This window comes from Sciurus vulgaris, assembly GCF_902686455.1.
Source record: "Sciurus vulgaris genome assembly, chromosome: 18".
NCBI lineage: Eukaryota > Metazoa > Chordata > Mammalia > Rodentia > Sciuridae > Sciurus > Sciurus vulgaris.
Window position 1 is genome coordinate 35,137,099 of NC_136479.1, and position 15,379 is coordinate 35,152,477.

The following is a 15,379-nucleotide window of genomic DNA, read 5'->3' on the forward strand; positions in this document are numbered from 1 at the left end:
GTGAGAGCTAAAACAAAACTACTAAAATTACACTGGCTGAGGAGCAGAGGGGAGGGATATGTCCCTCCCCTAACAACTGTCACCAAAAGACCCAGCAGTAAGTGAGGCTCCAACATTGCTGACATTCCCACAGGGAGATCCAGCCCCTCTGGGCCCACCAGAGACACATGGACACTATTTTAAAATCCTTAACAAGTCGCAGGCTGATCACCAACTAGAGGACAATGTTTGCAAGCTATGGCAGGGAAATGCCAGACAGAGCTGTTCCCGGAGGGATGGCTGCCCAGAGGCCCACCCATGGGCCCACCCACCTGCCTCCTCAGATCCCCCCAGACTCAGGAGGAGGGAGAAGCGAGGCGCCACCTGCTGCCTGGTGAATTCCTGATTCTGGGGGAGCGAGTAAGAACAGGAAAGCTAGAAGGAGGTAATAAACAAATTCTTACCAGTTCATCAACCTCAGCGTCATCCACAGGAGGGGCCTTTGGCCGTGATCTCCTGGTGGGATGTGGTTTCTTACTTGGCCGTCGGCCTGGCCGTGCTGCAGGAGGGATGATGCCCTGCTTACCCCGGATGGTCTTTCGAGGTCTCACTGAAATAAAGAATTCAGAGCAGCCAAGAAGGAAGAGCACATGCGTGGGGGTGGGGAGGAAAAGCCCCTCACACAGCAGAGCAACAACTTCCTTTCTGCCCTTCGTAACAGGATGCTAAGAAATAATAGCAAGAGTAGGTGACAAGCGCATGCACCTCCTCAACCCCCAGATCCTTTCAGAGGCCTTCATCCCCACCCCGGCTCCAGCTGCTTCTAGGAATGAGGCTGTGAAGCAGCTCATTGCAAACTGACCAGGAGGAAAAGTCCTGTGACAAAGCAGCCTGTCCACTAGGACCCAAGCTCAGTTTGAGAGTGTGCACTTGTGTGTGAGATGGGGTCTCATCACCAGACCGCCCTGTCCCAATCCCCAACTTATCCAGCACCCACCACCCAATCTTCTCAGAGAGAAGCAGACACAAGGAAGGGCCACAAGCATTCCTCTCTGGATCCGATTCAGGGCTCACTCCAGGCCTGTCTTCCCGCATTTCTGACAACCACAGACAGTGGACTGGTAAGGGCCCTGCCCAGCACCCCCAAGAGAGAATGAACAGGAAGGCACCCAGGCTGCAAGCACCTCCAGTTCACAGCGGGTGCCAGATGCCAGGCAAACCCACGCTCCACCGCATGCCCTTGGGGAGCACTGCGCCACAAGGATTAGCTCAGGTCTTCTCCACTAAACCGATTTTCTGTGACTTTTCCTCACTAATATTCTGGATAGTGGGGAGATGACATTTGGACAAAGATGGGGTTTAGAGAAGCAGTAATGCAGAGAACCAATGAATAATGCTTTCTTTAAAAAAAAAATTATATATATATGTATATATATTTTAGTTGTTGATGGACCTTTATTTTATTCATTTATTTACATGCAGTGCTGAGACTCAAACCCAATGCTTCACACATGCGAGGTAAGTGCTCTACCACTGAGCCACAACCTTAGTCCCATGAACAATGCTTTCTTTCTCTTCTATTGCTGGATGATGGTAACCCCTCCTTGGCTATTTCACAGCCTCTAGCTTAAGACCAGCCTAAAAGGGAAAAAGCTGAGGCTCAAATCCAGGCCCTCAAGTCACACCAAGGAGCCATAGCTTTGGTGGCCTGAGAGGTGAAACAGACAGAGGGCGCTGAAGTACCAAATGAGAACTGTACCATCTCTTCAATCTTGAGCCGTGGTCTCTTTTATACTAACCTCTGAGAAGTATTTTGGAAAGAAGGAAACTGTTAAAAGGCTCTACTGGAGGAGGTTAGCTGTGTAAATAACAAGATTCTCAAGGTCACAAGGAATGAACATGGGAGAACGACAGCCAACACCACAAACGTGAACGACGAGGCCATTTTCTCCTACTGGCCTCTATCCAGCGAGAACAGATCTGAACCTTCCCAACATCCTTTTACTTAAGCCACGGAAAAACCAGTGTTCTCTTTGCAAATTAGCAAAACTATAGACCTGCGTGTTTCAGGGAAGAAACAATCACTGTAACCAGAGAGAAAAAAAAGTACAAGCAGCACTGTGCCAGAGGCCAGGAGATGGATTAGGAGATGGCGATGGGCTAGGTCCACTTCCACTGCCCCTGAATGTGCAGGGGTTCAGAACCAGTAACCCTGCCACAAGCATGCTTGTGACCCTGAATTCCACTGTATCTCAGAGCACATGAAACTGCCATGGGTTTCTGGTGTTCTCAAGACCAAGCCACTCTCCCTTCACTAGCTAGGCAGGTGATTAACAAGAGCATCTTGAAAACTGATTTAAACAAGTGGCAGCTCAGTTACACCAGTCACAAGAGAAAGGGAAGACATGAGATGATGGCACTGATGGTCGACTGCCAACCCAGCCTTTCTAGGTCAGCCAGAGAAACTGAGGGCAACGATGTGGACAAACTGGACACTTACATCGTAAGCCTGCCACCTCATAGTCTTCCTCTTCCTCCTCCTCCTCTTCTTCCTCTGAGTCACCCTCGTCATCTTCGCTGTCCTCAGAGTCAGACTCCTCAGTGTAATTCCTGTGAGGAGGAAAGCCACATAGAGAACAGTCTAGCCCAACGTGGTCCTGAGGAAAGCTGAAGTCCCACGGGGATTCCAGCAACCTTTCTATCTTCATAGATCAGACAGATCTGGTGAGAAGGAGAGAGAGCCTGAATCGAGGCCAGGACAGTTTTTCACGGAATTAAAAAAATGAGGCTTCAACAGCATGCCTCCCTTTTCTTAGCCCAAAATGTTTCAGGTAAGACACCAATGACAACAGAAGTCAAGACCAAAATGCAACCCTACCCACCTCCCCACACGGAATGACGCAAAACGCTATTACTTTTGTCTCACAAAAAAGTCAGATAAGGTAACAGTTCAGGTACTAAAAGCTGCCCCCACTCTGGAGTGGAATGAAAGGACAAGTAGTCCCGACAGGTGTGACTCCACCTTGATGGCCCCCTTCCAGAAGCTGAGACAGCTTGCAGATGACCATAACATCAAAGCAATGGTAATCCAGCTCAGAACAGCTGGTCCAAAGCATGTCTCATCTCTCTTAGTGTAGCTGGAATGGAGTGAGAAATAACCCAGTAACACTGTTAAGGTGGAGTCAGGATCAAACAGCTCTGCCCTTTACGAAGTGGGAGGAGGGCGCACACACCAAGCCACAGTGCCTATAAGCTGCCTTTGTACAACCTCAGATTTCAATTCAAAAAACAATGGCATTAATTTGGTAAATGTTAGGTGCCTCTTGTTTACAAGGTCCCATGTTTGCCACACTGACACTCAGGAGGAGCAATTAATTCTAAGGATGTAAAAAGAACTTTTGAAAAATACAGTGCAAATTTAGCTAGGCCAAGGGCAGCTTACTCAGCTGGGAGCACTGGACAGAGGAAAAGTCCAAGAGGCACAGGGACAAGCACACACAGGGACCAGGGCCCAAAACCCTAGGCTGCTGTTGCTCTAAATCTCAAAACTTAGGTGAGGGAGTTTGGGTTTTATTCTAGAGGCAATAAAAAGACTGGAAGTTTTAGAACAGAAAGGAGAATAGATCTTTGCCTTATTTCCTGCTATTCTGGTCTTACCACAATAGCCTGACAGGTAAGAAAGGAAAAGAGGAGTTAAGACAAAGGAGCTACAAACCCACCGAAAGACTGTACGTGGGAGGCGAAGAAGGGACAAATAACCAAGGGGACCATGGAGACTGGAGAGCAGGCAACTGATTCATAAGACCCCTGGACACTGGACTGCTAGCATCTGGCAAATTAATAAACATGTAGAATGGGGGGGGGGAGAAAGCTCCTAAGTTGATGCCAAAGTTCTAATCTTGATAGGAAAATGTGGGAAGTAAGAGGTGTGGGGCAGGGAAGGTCATGAGTTCAAAGATATTTAGCAGCAGTTAGTTGTAAAAGTAATCAGGAAGCGAGAGGTACACAATGTGGAGCAGCAGGCAGAGGAGATGCACTGTCACTTGAGAAGAAAGCAGGATCGAGGACAGAGAATGTAGCTGGCAGTGAAAACTACAAATGTGAGCCAAAACCACATCAGAGTCCTTTGATTCCTACTGAAGGACCATAAATGATCAGGCTCTGTACTTAAAAGATGCACTTAAAGCTCCCTGGAATCACTGAATTTGAATAACTGAAATTTATTTCTCCATTCATTTATTTATAAAAGAAAAATTCTCACCTGCCACGGGAATTGCGCCTAGCAGTAGCAGGCTGGCAAGCTGGGCACTGCCACTCACCATCTGGTACTTCATAGAGGGCCGGCCTCAGACAAAACAGGTGGAAGGCTTTATTACACTCATCACACAAGATCAGTTTGTCATCCTCACCTGCAAAGAGATAAACTTGCACAGCACTGTCGGCAGCACGGCAACAATCACTGAGCTGTGGCCTCAGCCAACACCACAGCAGTACAAACATTCTAGTATGGTGCTACCCCAGTATGTTAAAAAATGCAGTCAATGTAGCGTAAACCAGACTATTGATAATTTAGGGATAAGGTCTCCTAACTTATATCCAAAAATCTACCCACAGGTAGAGAGGATAATTAGTATTTACTACGAGGCAGCAAAAACCAAGTGATGGCTGTAAACCCTGCTGCTCTTCACTGTCCCCCAGTGTAAAGTCCCCAAGTCGTTTAGCCTCCTTACATCTGAAAATACACTGAATCAACATGGTCAATTCCCCTCTCTGACCTTCATTCTAAATCAGTTTTATAGCAACTGAATGACTTTACATAGAATTTTTCATTCTTAGAAACTAAACCCTAGTGTCATAAAACTTTAGCCACTGAGGAGTCAATCACATGACTTTTAGTCATGAAGCTTCTTTTGTACACAGGTGATCTGAAAGAACTCAACAGTAAACGTTCCCAAACGCTTTGCTCTGTAGGACTCAGTGCTAAAAAGGCCAAGCCTGAGCAGTCCCAATGAACAGAGTGCCCTCTGCTGGAAGCACTCATCTTTCTTTCAGACAAAAGTTCCGAAACAAAAGGATTCCAAATTTTAGATGAACTAATTTTGCTATTTGTAGAAATCTGAAGATTGGAGAGCAACCGTTCTTACAGTACACTCTGAACTGAGGAACAAAGGACCTGCTGTGATCCACCACCATGTGATTTCAAAAATTAGCATGTGACAGACCTTCAGGAGAAGGTAAATCTGCCCCACCACACTAAAAATCTGTGTATACAAAATTCTTTTGGGGATAGAAGATGATCGTGAGAATGGAATTCTTAATTCCTAACACACCCACATTAGCAAATCTGATCTAAATGTACCTTTCTTTCGACAAACTTTGCACCTAGCATTTTCTGCTGACATATCCCACTTGATACAGGCATCTAGCATCCCAAGTAGAACATGCATTCTGGAAAAAGTTTGAGCTTCACGGATTGCTGTCTTCCATTTTTCCAAAGCAGATGCAACCTAAGCAAAGAGCAAACCAGGCCAGAATTATTACTACGGTGACTTCAAACACTGAGAGGGCACCGGAAAAGGGTGAAGAAACAAGAGAATTCTCAGGACATTTGTCTCCTAGAGCTTTATCAATCTTATCCATTTATATTATAGAAAAGAAGCCTCCGAAGAGTGGGGGATGTGGAAACTTGCCAAAGGTCACACGCAGATTCAAGGGAGGGAAGGGAACCAGCAGGGACAATTCTCTTCCAGTGTAATCTTCTAATATTCAGTAGCATCTGAAAGTAAGGAATGTGGGTTGCGTTGGGGGTGCAGCTCTGAAGTAGAGCACAGAAGGCCCTGGGTTTGGTCCCTGGCACTTAAAAAAAAAAAAAAGGCTACTAAGGGCATAGCGCAAGTTGTGCTAGCTTGACTGGTGGGAAGACTGAAGGAGGGAGGGAACAAGGGCTGTCCTTTCTCTTTTCTACAGAAGTACAGATCAGAGAGGGTCTTAAATGTACACACACACATACACACATGAATCTATATTTAAATGGCAGTTATTCAAGTACTAGTGGAAACTGACTCATTCCTTCTACTCCAACTTCTGCAGATGTTTCAGCATTTTTTTTTTGAAAAATAAACCCAATTTCCTTCCTTCCCTCCATAGAGCTCCTTGGTAAATTCTGAGTTCACCAATCAGAGCTGCCTTGCAGTCTTCTGCCAGTACAACGGAGATCTGACAAACAGTATTGCATATTTCTCATCAAGAAAACAGTCTTGTTCAGGCTAGTCTTGAGTTCCTGGGCTCAAATAATCCTCCCGTCTCAGTTTCTCCAGTAGCTGGAATCACAGGCTCACTATCCTGCCCTGCAGGTCAGTTCTCAAACAGTGCTACTGATAACCCACAGGAATTGAACTAGGAATGGGCTTGGCTGTCTTCTAGTGAGTAATCAGATGCAGTGCACACAAGCACTAAGAACAGTCCTGCCTACGCACAGCACCACTTTTTACACCCTAATTATTTTCTAGCAATTACAAAATTTAGGCATCTACTAGCTCATTTGGCCTCATTAAACTTGTTTTACAGATCCAAAGAGGTCTTGAAAATAAACTTATCAACCTCTTTAAAAACAGACTTAAAATGCATTATGTAATAGGTGGCTTTCTGCCTGGTGTTCTTCACTGAACATGTTTCTGGGTTCATTAATGTTCTGTTTAATTGCTGAATAATGTTCTGCTGTACAGAGGTGTGATATTTTGTTTATTCATTTATCAGCTGGTGGACACTTGGGCTCTTTCCAATGTTCTGGTCAATTTAGAATGCTGCTGGTATGAACACTGGCATAACATTCACTTGTCACTTGTTACTTTACATGGGAAGAAAGTATGCCCAAGTCTTCACAGAAATCCAGGGCCACGTCTGCAGATTTCTGATCTAATGCTCTTAACATTGCACCTACTGAAGAATTATGTGCATCCTGCTATCTCCAGAGCTATCTGCAGAAACCAACCAGCCTCTAATTTTGAGGGTAAAAACATTCAAGATTTGAGGTAACATTCTAGTTTCTCATTGCACACAGTTCCAGCCTAGTGCATTGAAAGACAAAAACAAAAAATCCAATACATTCAAGGTAATGCTTTTAAACAGATAACATTGGCAAGATAAAAAAATTTTCACACTTAATAGTGGTGAGATTCTATAAAACCCTCTGTCCTTTTTTTTTATTTGTGTGTGTGTGTGGGGGGGGGGGGGTACCAAGGATTGAGAACAAGGGTGCTTAACCACTAAGCCACATCCCGTCCTTTTTTTATTTTCAGACAGGGTCTGGCTAAGATGCTCAGGGCCTTGCTGAGGCTGGCTTTGAACTTGCCATTTTCTTGCCTCAGTCTCCCAAGCTGCTGGATTACAGAAGTACACCAATCACACTATTATCCTAGTGGAAAGAAAATATGAAATTTCTAGCCTACAATGTCCTTAGTCAGAAGTAGCTGCAACCAAATCAAGGAGAATGGAGTTTATATCCAAGTCCCTTGTTTAACACTAGGCAGGCAATTATTCTATCTTGGCAGAGATGTAACAAGACTTCACATCAGTCTTCCACAAAAGACCATTTGAAATGGAAAGACTGCTAGCTGCAGCAGCACATACACCGAAATTAGAACCATACAGAGAACTTTCCATGGCATCTACGTAAGAATGACATGAATGTTCATGAAGCATTCCATGCTTTTTGAAATATCACACAGTACCCCATAAAAAAGGTGCAATTATCATGTTAATCAACAATTTTTGAAAAAAATTTAAGGAGACAGATATGCTAACTACTCTGATTTGATCATTACATTCTGCACACATGTACTGAATCATCCCTCTACCCTATAAAGTTATATAATTAAAATAAACAAATGTAAATTTAAAATCTTAAAATAAAATGAAAAAACAAGCAGGTTGTCAGGGCAAATACAACCATAGTAAAGAGAGAACAAAACAAAACCCAGGATTTTGCCAAATTATACATTATTTTTCTCATTTAATTAAAAAAAAAAAAAGAGCATTAAATATTTGAAATCATCCATGATTATACAAAGGGATCTGAGAGACAATCTACTATTATAAATAAGGAAACTGGAGCCCAGATTAGAGACTGACATAAACTCATGCAACAGCCTAGTGCCAGCTGAAAAAGCCCTGGCCCTAGCTAAGTGGAAACTTTTAAAGCAAAGGACAGTGGAAAATTTCTGAGCTGGGGTAAAGCTGACCTTTGGTGGGGAACTAAGGTCATGTTAAGGCTGCTGAGCCACTTGGTAGATCTGACTGACTTTCCAAGAGGATCTACTGAGAAGAGGCTCTACTGAGCTTCCCATTTCTGCGCTGTGTCTGGACCTGCAGAAGGGGGCTCACTTTTCCCCTTTTAAGCTAAGAACTAGTCTCACCTGACAAGCTAAGAAGGTTACTGCATCATGGGCTTTAGTACTCGAAAACAGGCTAATGGGACTTCTAAACTGCTTAGTTCTCAGTAAGAAGAAATTGTTATAGAAGAAATGGCAAGGAAAAATGGGACTTTGGGCATGGGAACATCAAGGGAGACTCCTGTCGTCTCAGAAGAAAAGCAGGGGCAACATGACTGCTATGTACACATACCTGAAGTGTTTTAGAAAGGAGAGTAGAGTATCCATATGAGCAGGAAGAACAGAACCAGACTCAGTTGTCAGTGGCGAGAGAGGCCGATTTTAATTCAGTCTGAAAAGGCCTCTGGTACTCCTGCCATGACGGTTAATTCTTGCTCATTCTTCAGCCCCCAGCTTCTATGTGATCTCTCGAGAGTTTTCTCTAACTGGCCTTGGGCATCCCTCAGAGGCCAGGCCGAGCACTACTCTTTCTCATCAGCACAAACCGCCCTCAACTTTTGAGGGTTCAGCTTACAATGTTCAGACTATTAATATGGAGTGAAAGCAATACTGGGCTAGTAGAGACCGTTCTTCAACTATGGGTCTTTTCTGGGCTATCAGTAATACAGAATGGTGTTCTCTCGTGACACTGGGCAGGGACAGTGGCTCTGCCAGCCACACGTTCACAATGGGAGCAGGCTGTGCTCTAGAGTGCTGTGCAAGCCACCAAGTGCAGTGGGTCAGGGACATTCAGTGCACTTTTAATTCAACACTACTTCTACCTCACGATGGGTGTATCAAGATGCGGTTAAAATCCCAGTAAGTCAAGGAACATTAACTGCCTGCCTGTTCTCAGTCTCACACTCAAACTGAGTACCTTGAAGGCAAAGATTTAGTTTTTAAAATCTCCATGACACCTTTAGAGTTAGCACAGGCATGTTTTTTTTTTCCTCTTAATTTTTACAGACTGCATTTTGATTCATTGTACACAAATGAGGTACATTTCTCTGGTTGTATACAACATAGATTCACACGTTCATGTAATCATACATGTACATAGGGTAATACTGTGTCTCAGTTCACTATCTGAGCACAGGCATGTCTTTATCAGATGTTTGTGAAAAAAGGAAAGGGAACCAGGAAACTCTAAAATTAGGGATAAGTATTTTGCTCTGGATAAGCTGGAACCTCTCTTTCAAATTATTTTCTTCACAAGGTTATCTTAATCAGAAATCTAATACACAAAACAGACAAAAATGGAACTGCTAGGTATTCTCATAAAGGGAAATGGAAGACAACTTCATGCTCATCAGTAGAAAGAACAACATGGGGCTGGGATGCAGCTCAGTGGCAGAGCACTTGCCTAGCATGTGTGAGGCACTGGGTTTGATTTCCAGCACCGTATATAAATGAATGATAAGAACAATTAAGTTAAAAACAATAAAGGGAATTCTGTCACATGCTATATACAACATGAATGAGCTCGAGGACATTATGACAAGATGGAAAAAGTTTTAGGGATGGATGGTGGGGATGTTGGCATGACAACATGAATACACTTAACACTACAGCATAAAAATGGGAAATTCCACATTATATATACCTTTACCACAATTTTGGGGGAGAGGACACGTGCACTCCGACCATCATCCACAGATGAAGAAAGCTTTAAAAACCACAAATTTAGCAGTCATTTTTTAAAAAGGAACACAGACTCAAAGGATAATGTCACAAGTAGCTAAAAACTATAAGGTGTGACTATTTCAAAACCAAATTACAGGAGCTGAGCTGTGGCTCAGTGGTGGAGCACTTGCCTAGCATGTGAGGCACTGCGCTCCATTCTCCATGCTACATATAAAAAAATGAATAAAATGAAGGCTATTGTATCCATTTACAACTAAAATAATACACTTTCACATAATCAAAAACTACATCTTTAATAACTAAATACCTTTGCTTCTTCTGCCATTTTTTTCTCTTCATCCACTTCCTCAGTTTTTGCTGAATCTTCACTCTGGAGTTTTCTTCTCCTTTGCTTGGGAGCCATGAAGCCTTGGAGAAATTTCTTTATGACACTGGCCTGAAGGGCAATGACACATTCACCAAAATCCTTCAGTTTCTCTAATGAAATGACCTACAAGAAATAATTTAAAAACTAGATTGAGAGAAGGTTGCAAGAAAAATGAACAAAATCATATTTAAATTCAAATCAACCCAGACTAATATATCAAAAGGGTCATATTACATAACTTACCACCTGTTTCTTAGTTCACTAGGTGGATTACACCTACTATGATGGGATACACAGAATGCTGAAACCTCGATTACTTCAAGGAGTTACAGAACCTACTTATTTAGTAACACTGAGCATCTACCAAGTATAAGCTATGGTCTTAACGCAAAGACAAACTGAGGAGAATCAAAATTTACTGGCTTTCTGGCTTAGTACTTAATTGTCAAGTAATATGCTTGATGTTCTTTAAGCATCATAACTAATTTATGGATGAGAAATCAGGAGATAAATCACTTCATCAAAATCACGCTCTTAGATTCCAGACAAGGCAGCCCCACTGGTGGTATGTTCTCCGGGGAGAGGGGGGAACTGCCACTGGGACTCCTGGGCCAGGCTGTTTCTTCAGGCAGCTCTGGCACTATAAGAACTTCTAATAGCGCCGTGGTGGAGTTGGAGTCATCATTCAAGGCTAGCTTTGCTTATTTTGTGGGTTAGGATTAAGTCAATGGCACTGATGAGAAGTCAACCTGGTGTTGATTGGTGTATCCAGAAACTTCTGGATATTCCAAGACAGTTTTTTGTTTTTTCTTTTCCTACAAAAAAGATTGCAGCAGTCTGTCCAAAAACCAGAGCTAATTATCAAAGAGGACATCTCTGAACTAAGGAGTGAACTGTGATGGTAATACATGCTGGTGTAGAAGTCGCTGACAAAGCTGAGGCACTGGTGGCAGGTGCTGGAGGACATCAACCTGCAGCACAGAAAGCTAGCTGAAGTCCCTCAGGGATCCTCCACCTACCTGGAGCTGGCATCTGCCAATACCCTGAGCCTTTGAAGCAGACCTGAGAGGGGTCTCGCCTACAAGGCAGCACCTGCAGACAGTTTGCAAAATGTTCCCTATGGACTCTGGGAATCAGGGGAGGAAGAATTTGATGGTTGTCTTGGTTTGTTTGTTCTCTTCAGCCTGCAGATCCCTCCCCATAGGCATCAAGTCATTCATGTTCCTGGTCTGACCTGGATACCACCTGGTCCATGAAGTCTCCACTTCATTCCAGGGCACAGGACTCTCTTTCATCTGCTGTTCTTGCTAGGTTCTCCCTCATGGGTTAGTGAACGCTATCTGTTTCTGAGCCCCTTGTTGCACTGTATGCCCATGAGAATTAGGCATTATTCCTCTTGAATGTACAATAACATGTGTTTTATATGACATTCTTTACTCATTTGTATTATGACACTTACTACTCATTTTGTTTGTGTGCTGTGTGGATGATATTCTAGCCTGAGGCCAGCAGATCCCCTCGATTAGAATGTACAGGTCAAAACTTTTTAAAGTTATTTTTACTCACAGTGTAAGGGTTTAACCTAGTCATCTCATGCTAGTTAGAAGTTCTGATTGGCAGCTTTAGGTTTCTTGATTAAAAACCTAAATAGAGCTGGGGAGATAGCTCAGCTGGTAGAGTGCTTGCCTTACAAGCACAAGGCCCTGAGTTCGATCCCCAGTACCCGGAAAAAAAACAAACAAACAAAAAAAAAAACAAAAAAATCTAAATAAACTAAATCTGGGGCAGTCTTTCAATGACAAAGGTATTTTTGGTGAAACACTGGAAACTGATCTACTTGATGCTTAGTGAAAATATTTTGAGTTAATGTCTACAAGTTATTGTCACCTCTATCATAAAAATTCAGAAGTTATCAGTCAAATAATTTTTCAAAAAATAAAAACATGCTCTTAAATACCACTCACTATCTTGTCAGTCACACAAGGCATACGAATTTAAAAATTCCACTTTACAGCCACAGAGAGGTATAACCCAATGTCACTAAGATAGAGGTCTGGATTAAGCAGTATAGTCAACTGATAAGCATTAGTTAAAATTTAAAAGTACATGTATAGATCCTTTCCAGGTAATGACTGAACGTTCATGCTGTTCTGTGATGTGCCTCCCCCTAAACCTTGTTATGACGTCACCATATTACTTGCCTGACATGGGGAAAAAAAGTGCATATAAATGTGCAGTACTGGAAAATACAATAAAACCATTGGGTTCAACGATTCTTCAAAGAATCATTTAGAACCACAAATATATTTTAAATATTTTCTAGGAAATGTACCAAAGATTCATCACTAGACTAATTAAAAGGAAAAACTTACATATATGTTATATGTAATTTGTTAATTCTGATAACAAAGAAACTGAAATTCAGACTATGAAAATACATGAATGGCATTTATAAATTATAGAGAAAATGAAAAAGATGCAACTGTTCACAAAAAGTATACAATTAAAAGAATATACAAGTCAAAAAGCCAGGTGTGATGGCATGTGCCTATAATCCCAATTAGTCATAAAGGACAAGGTATGAGAATCACAAGTTCAAGGCCAGCTTAGTCAACATGAGACCCCATCTCAAAAAAGGAAAAAACAAAACAAAACAAAACAAAACAAAAAACATCCCATACTATCAGACACACCTCCCAACAGCAATACTACTAACCCACGAAAGCTTAAATCCCTTATATAAAGTGGTATTTCCATAGCCTGTATATCCTTCCCTATAATTACACTAAGCTCTAAATGACTTACAATACCTACTACAATAAGTGCTACATAAATATCTCTTAGAATTTATTGTTTAGGGAACTGTAATAACAAGGAAAAAAAGATCTGCACATGTTCACTACAGTCACAATTTTTCCCAAATATTTTTGATCAGTGGTTGGTTGAATATGCAAGTGAGGAGCCCATGGATAGAAGGCTGACTAAAATCTGAAAAGACCAACAATTACTAGTATCTGGAATTATGTGGACATTTGATTTAAAATCAGTAAAAAGCATCTTACAATAACGGTAGTTTTTGCCAATCTTCTTTCAGCTTTTGGTACATGAACCTATGTAATGTGGGCAAGGGGTCTCTTGAAACCTATGCCTCTTAAGGCTCCTTCTAAGCAGTGAATGTCAGGACTGCAAATGGGCCTGAAAATATACTCCACTTAATAAGCATGAGTGTACCCAACTAAACACAGCTTGACTCAGCTGACTGCAGATAAGAATGGACAAAAACAGAATATACAAACACATTTCATAATTTGAAGCACAGCTCTCACAGGGAAAGGAATATTAAATGATGCAATATGACTATGGCTCGACTGCCAGTTTTCATTCTGGTAGATAAGCTCTTTTCCAACGAAGGTTCTGAGCTGCCTAGTAGGTTTTTTCTGCATACCAGCAAAAGATAACAAAGGGAAAAATAATATACTTGAAGAATTTTTGGTTCCATTCAGGACAAACTCAAACACATGATTAGTTCTAGGGTTATCTCGGGAAGTCAATTACAGTATCAAGGAGCAATTTCAAATTGTATTTTCCTAGGAAAGAGCCTTCAAAGTGTTCTCTTATATGCTTACCCGGGCTTCAAATTCCGATGTTTCTTCTACATATCCAAGTCCTCCTTTCTGTAACCTTGTTGCAACTTCAATGAGATCGCTCCTGAGAAAGTTTAAGAGCTCCTGGTTGCCATCACAGGATTTGAGACCCAAATTTGGTTTCCGAGCTAGATGAATAGAGTGAATGATGTCCTGATACCTGTAAGAGTTGGGGCAAAGGAAAAGGGAAGTAAAAAGTATGTGAAGATATTCTTTAAATTTCAATTACTTGAGTGAGATGTTCTATTTCTGCAAAACATTTAGATTTTGTTTTTTAAAAGTGTATTGTGGTAATCAGTCTTGTGTTTTGTGTACAAAATTTCAAATTTTTCTTAATTCTTGCTTCATTCTAAAAACAATTATTTTATTCTGTGTAGGCTAATTCTGGTGTCTGGTGAACAATGCCTTTCCTAGTTCTCAATCATGGCGCATCACAGGTACACACCACACCTAGCTTTCATCTTCAGTCCTGACAACCTCTTACTGTGAATAGGACTGGATCCCTTTGCATTTAATGAACAAAGCAGGTCCTCTCAATCTACTCGTATACCTATAAGATAACTTAACCAAAAAGGAGGAACATCACACATCTGTATTCCTTTGTGGTTCTGTTTTTTTTTTTTTTGGTGCTGGGGATCGAACCCAGGGCCTTGTGCTTACAAGGCAAGCACTCTACCGACTGAGCTATCTCCCCAGCCCCTTGTGGTTCTGAATACTAACACTTTGTCTTCTTTAAATTGCCTAGACACATTTGTATTAAGATAACACACGATTTTCAGTACAGTTTTAATTAACGAACATATTAAGCAATGGAATAGTTAATATAATATACCTATTACCAGTCCGATAAGTCTGGCAATACTATAGAGTATGTACTAAATGGTATTCTTCTTGTCTCTTGAATAAAACGTAGATTCAGTCATGAAAATAAATATGTGGTCAGAAACTAGAGGTAGCCTTAAGCCAAAAACCATTGTCCTGGCTTTGACAGAAACAGCAATACAATAGAAAGGGCACTGAAAAATCTAGATGAAGTGGATGCTATTTTGAAAGCAAGAAAAGACTTTTGGATTTTAATTTTGTTTTGCTTCTCACACTGGGGGTGAAAATCAGGGCCTCATGCATACTGGGCAAGCAGTCTACCACTGAGCTATACCCCATTCCTTTTTATTTTGAGATAGGTATTACCAGCATGCCCAGGCTGGCCTCAAGCCTAGATTCTCCTGCCTCAGCCTCTCAAATATCTAAGATTACAGATGTGTGTGATGAGGCATATTTTTTTAAAAAGATATAATTAATATAAAACTCACCATTTTAAAAAGTTCTGTTTCACGGGATTTTATCTTATGATACCATCACAACTACCAAGCTCTAAG

General features: G+C 41.7%; 1 protein-coding gene across 1 annotated transcript in view; it reads right to left on the reverse strand.

The window, feature by feature from the left end:
• Positions 1-15,379, reverse strand: part of BAZ1B (bromodomain adjacent to zinc finger domain 1B) — a 73,104-nt gene that overhangs the window by 3,366 nt on the left and 54,359 nt on the right. The window contains exons 12-17 of the mRNA XM_079120514.1: positions 13,986-14,163; positions 10,300-10,482; positions 5,339-5,486; positions 4,241-4,388; positions 2,480-2,589; positions 444-589 (exon numbers count right to left, since the gene is read on the reverse strand). Coding sequence (XP_078976640.1) covers positions 444-589; positions 2,480-2,589; positions 4,241-4,388; positions 5,339-5,486; positions 10,300-10,482; positions 13,986-14,163 — 913 coding nt within the window. The remainder of the gene's footprint in view (positions 1-443; positions 590-2,479; positions 2,590-4,240; positions 4,389-5,338; positions 5,487-10,299; positions 10,483-13,985; positions 14,164-15,379) is intronic.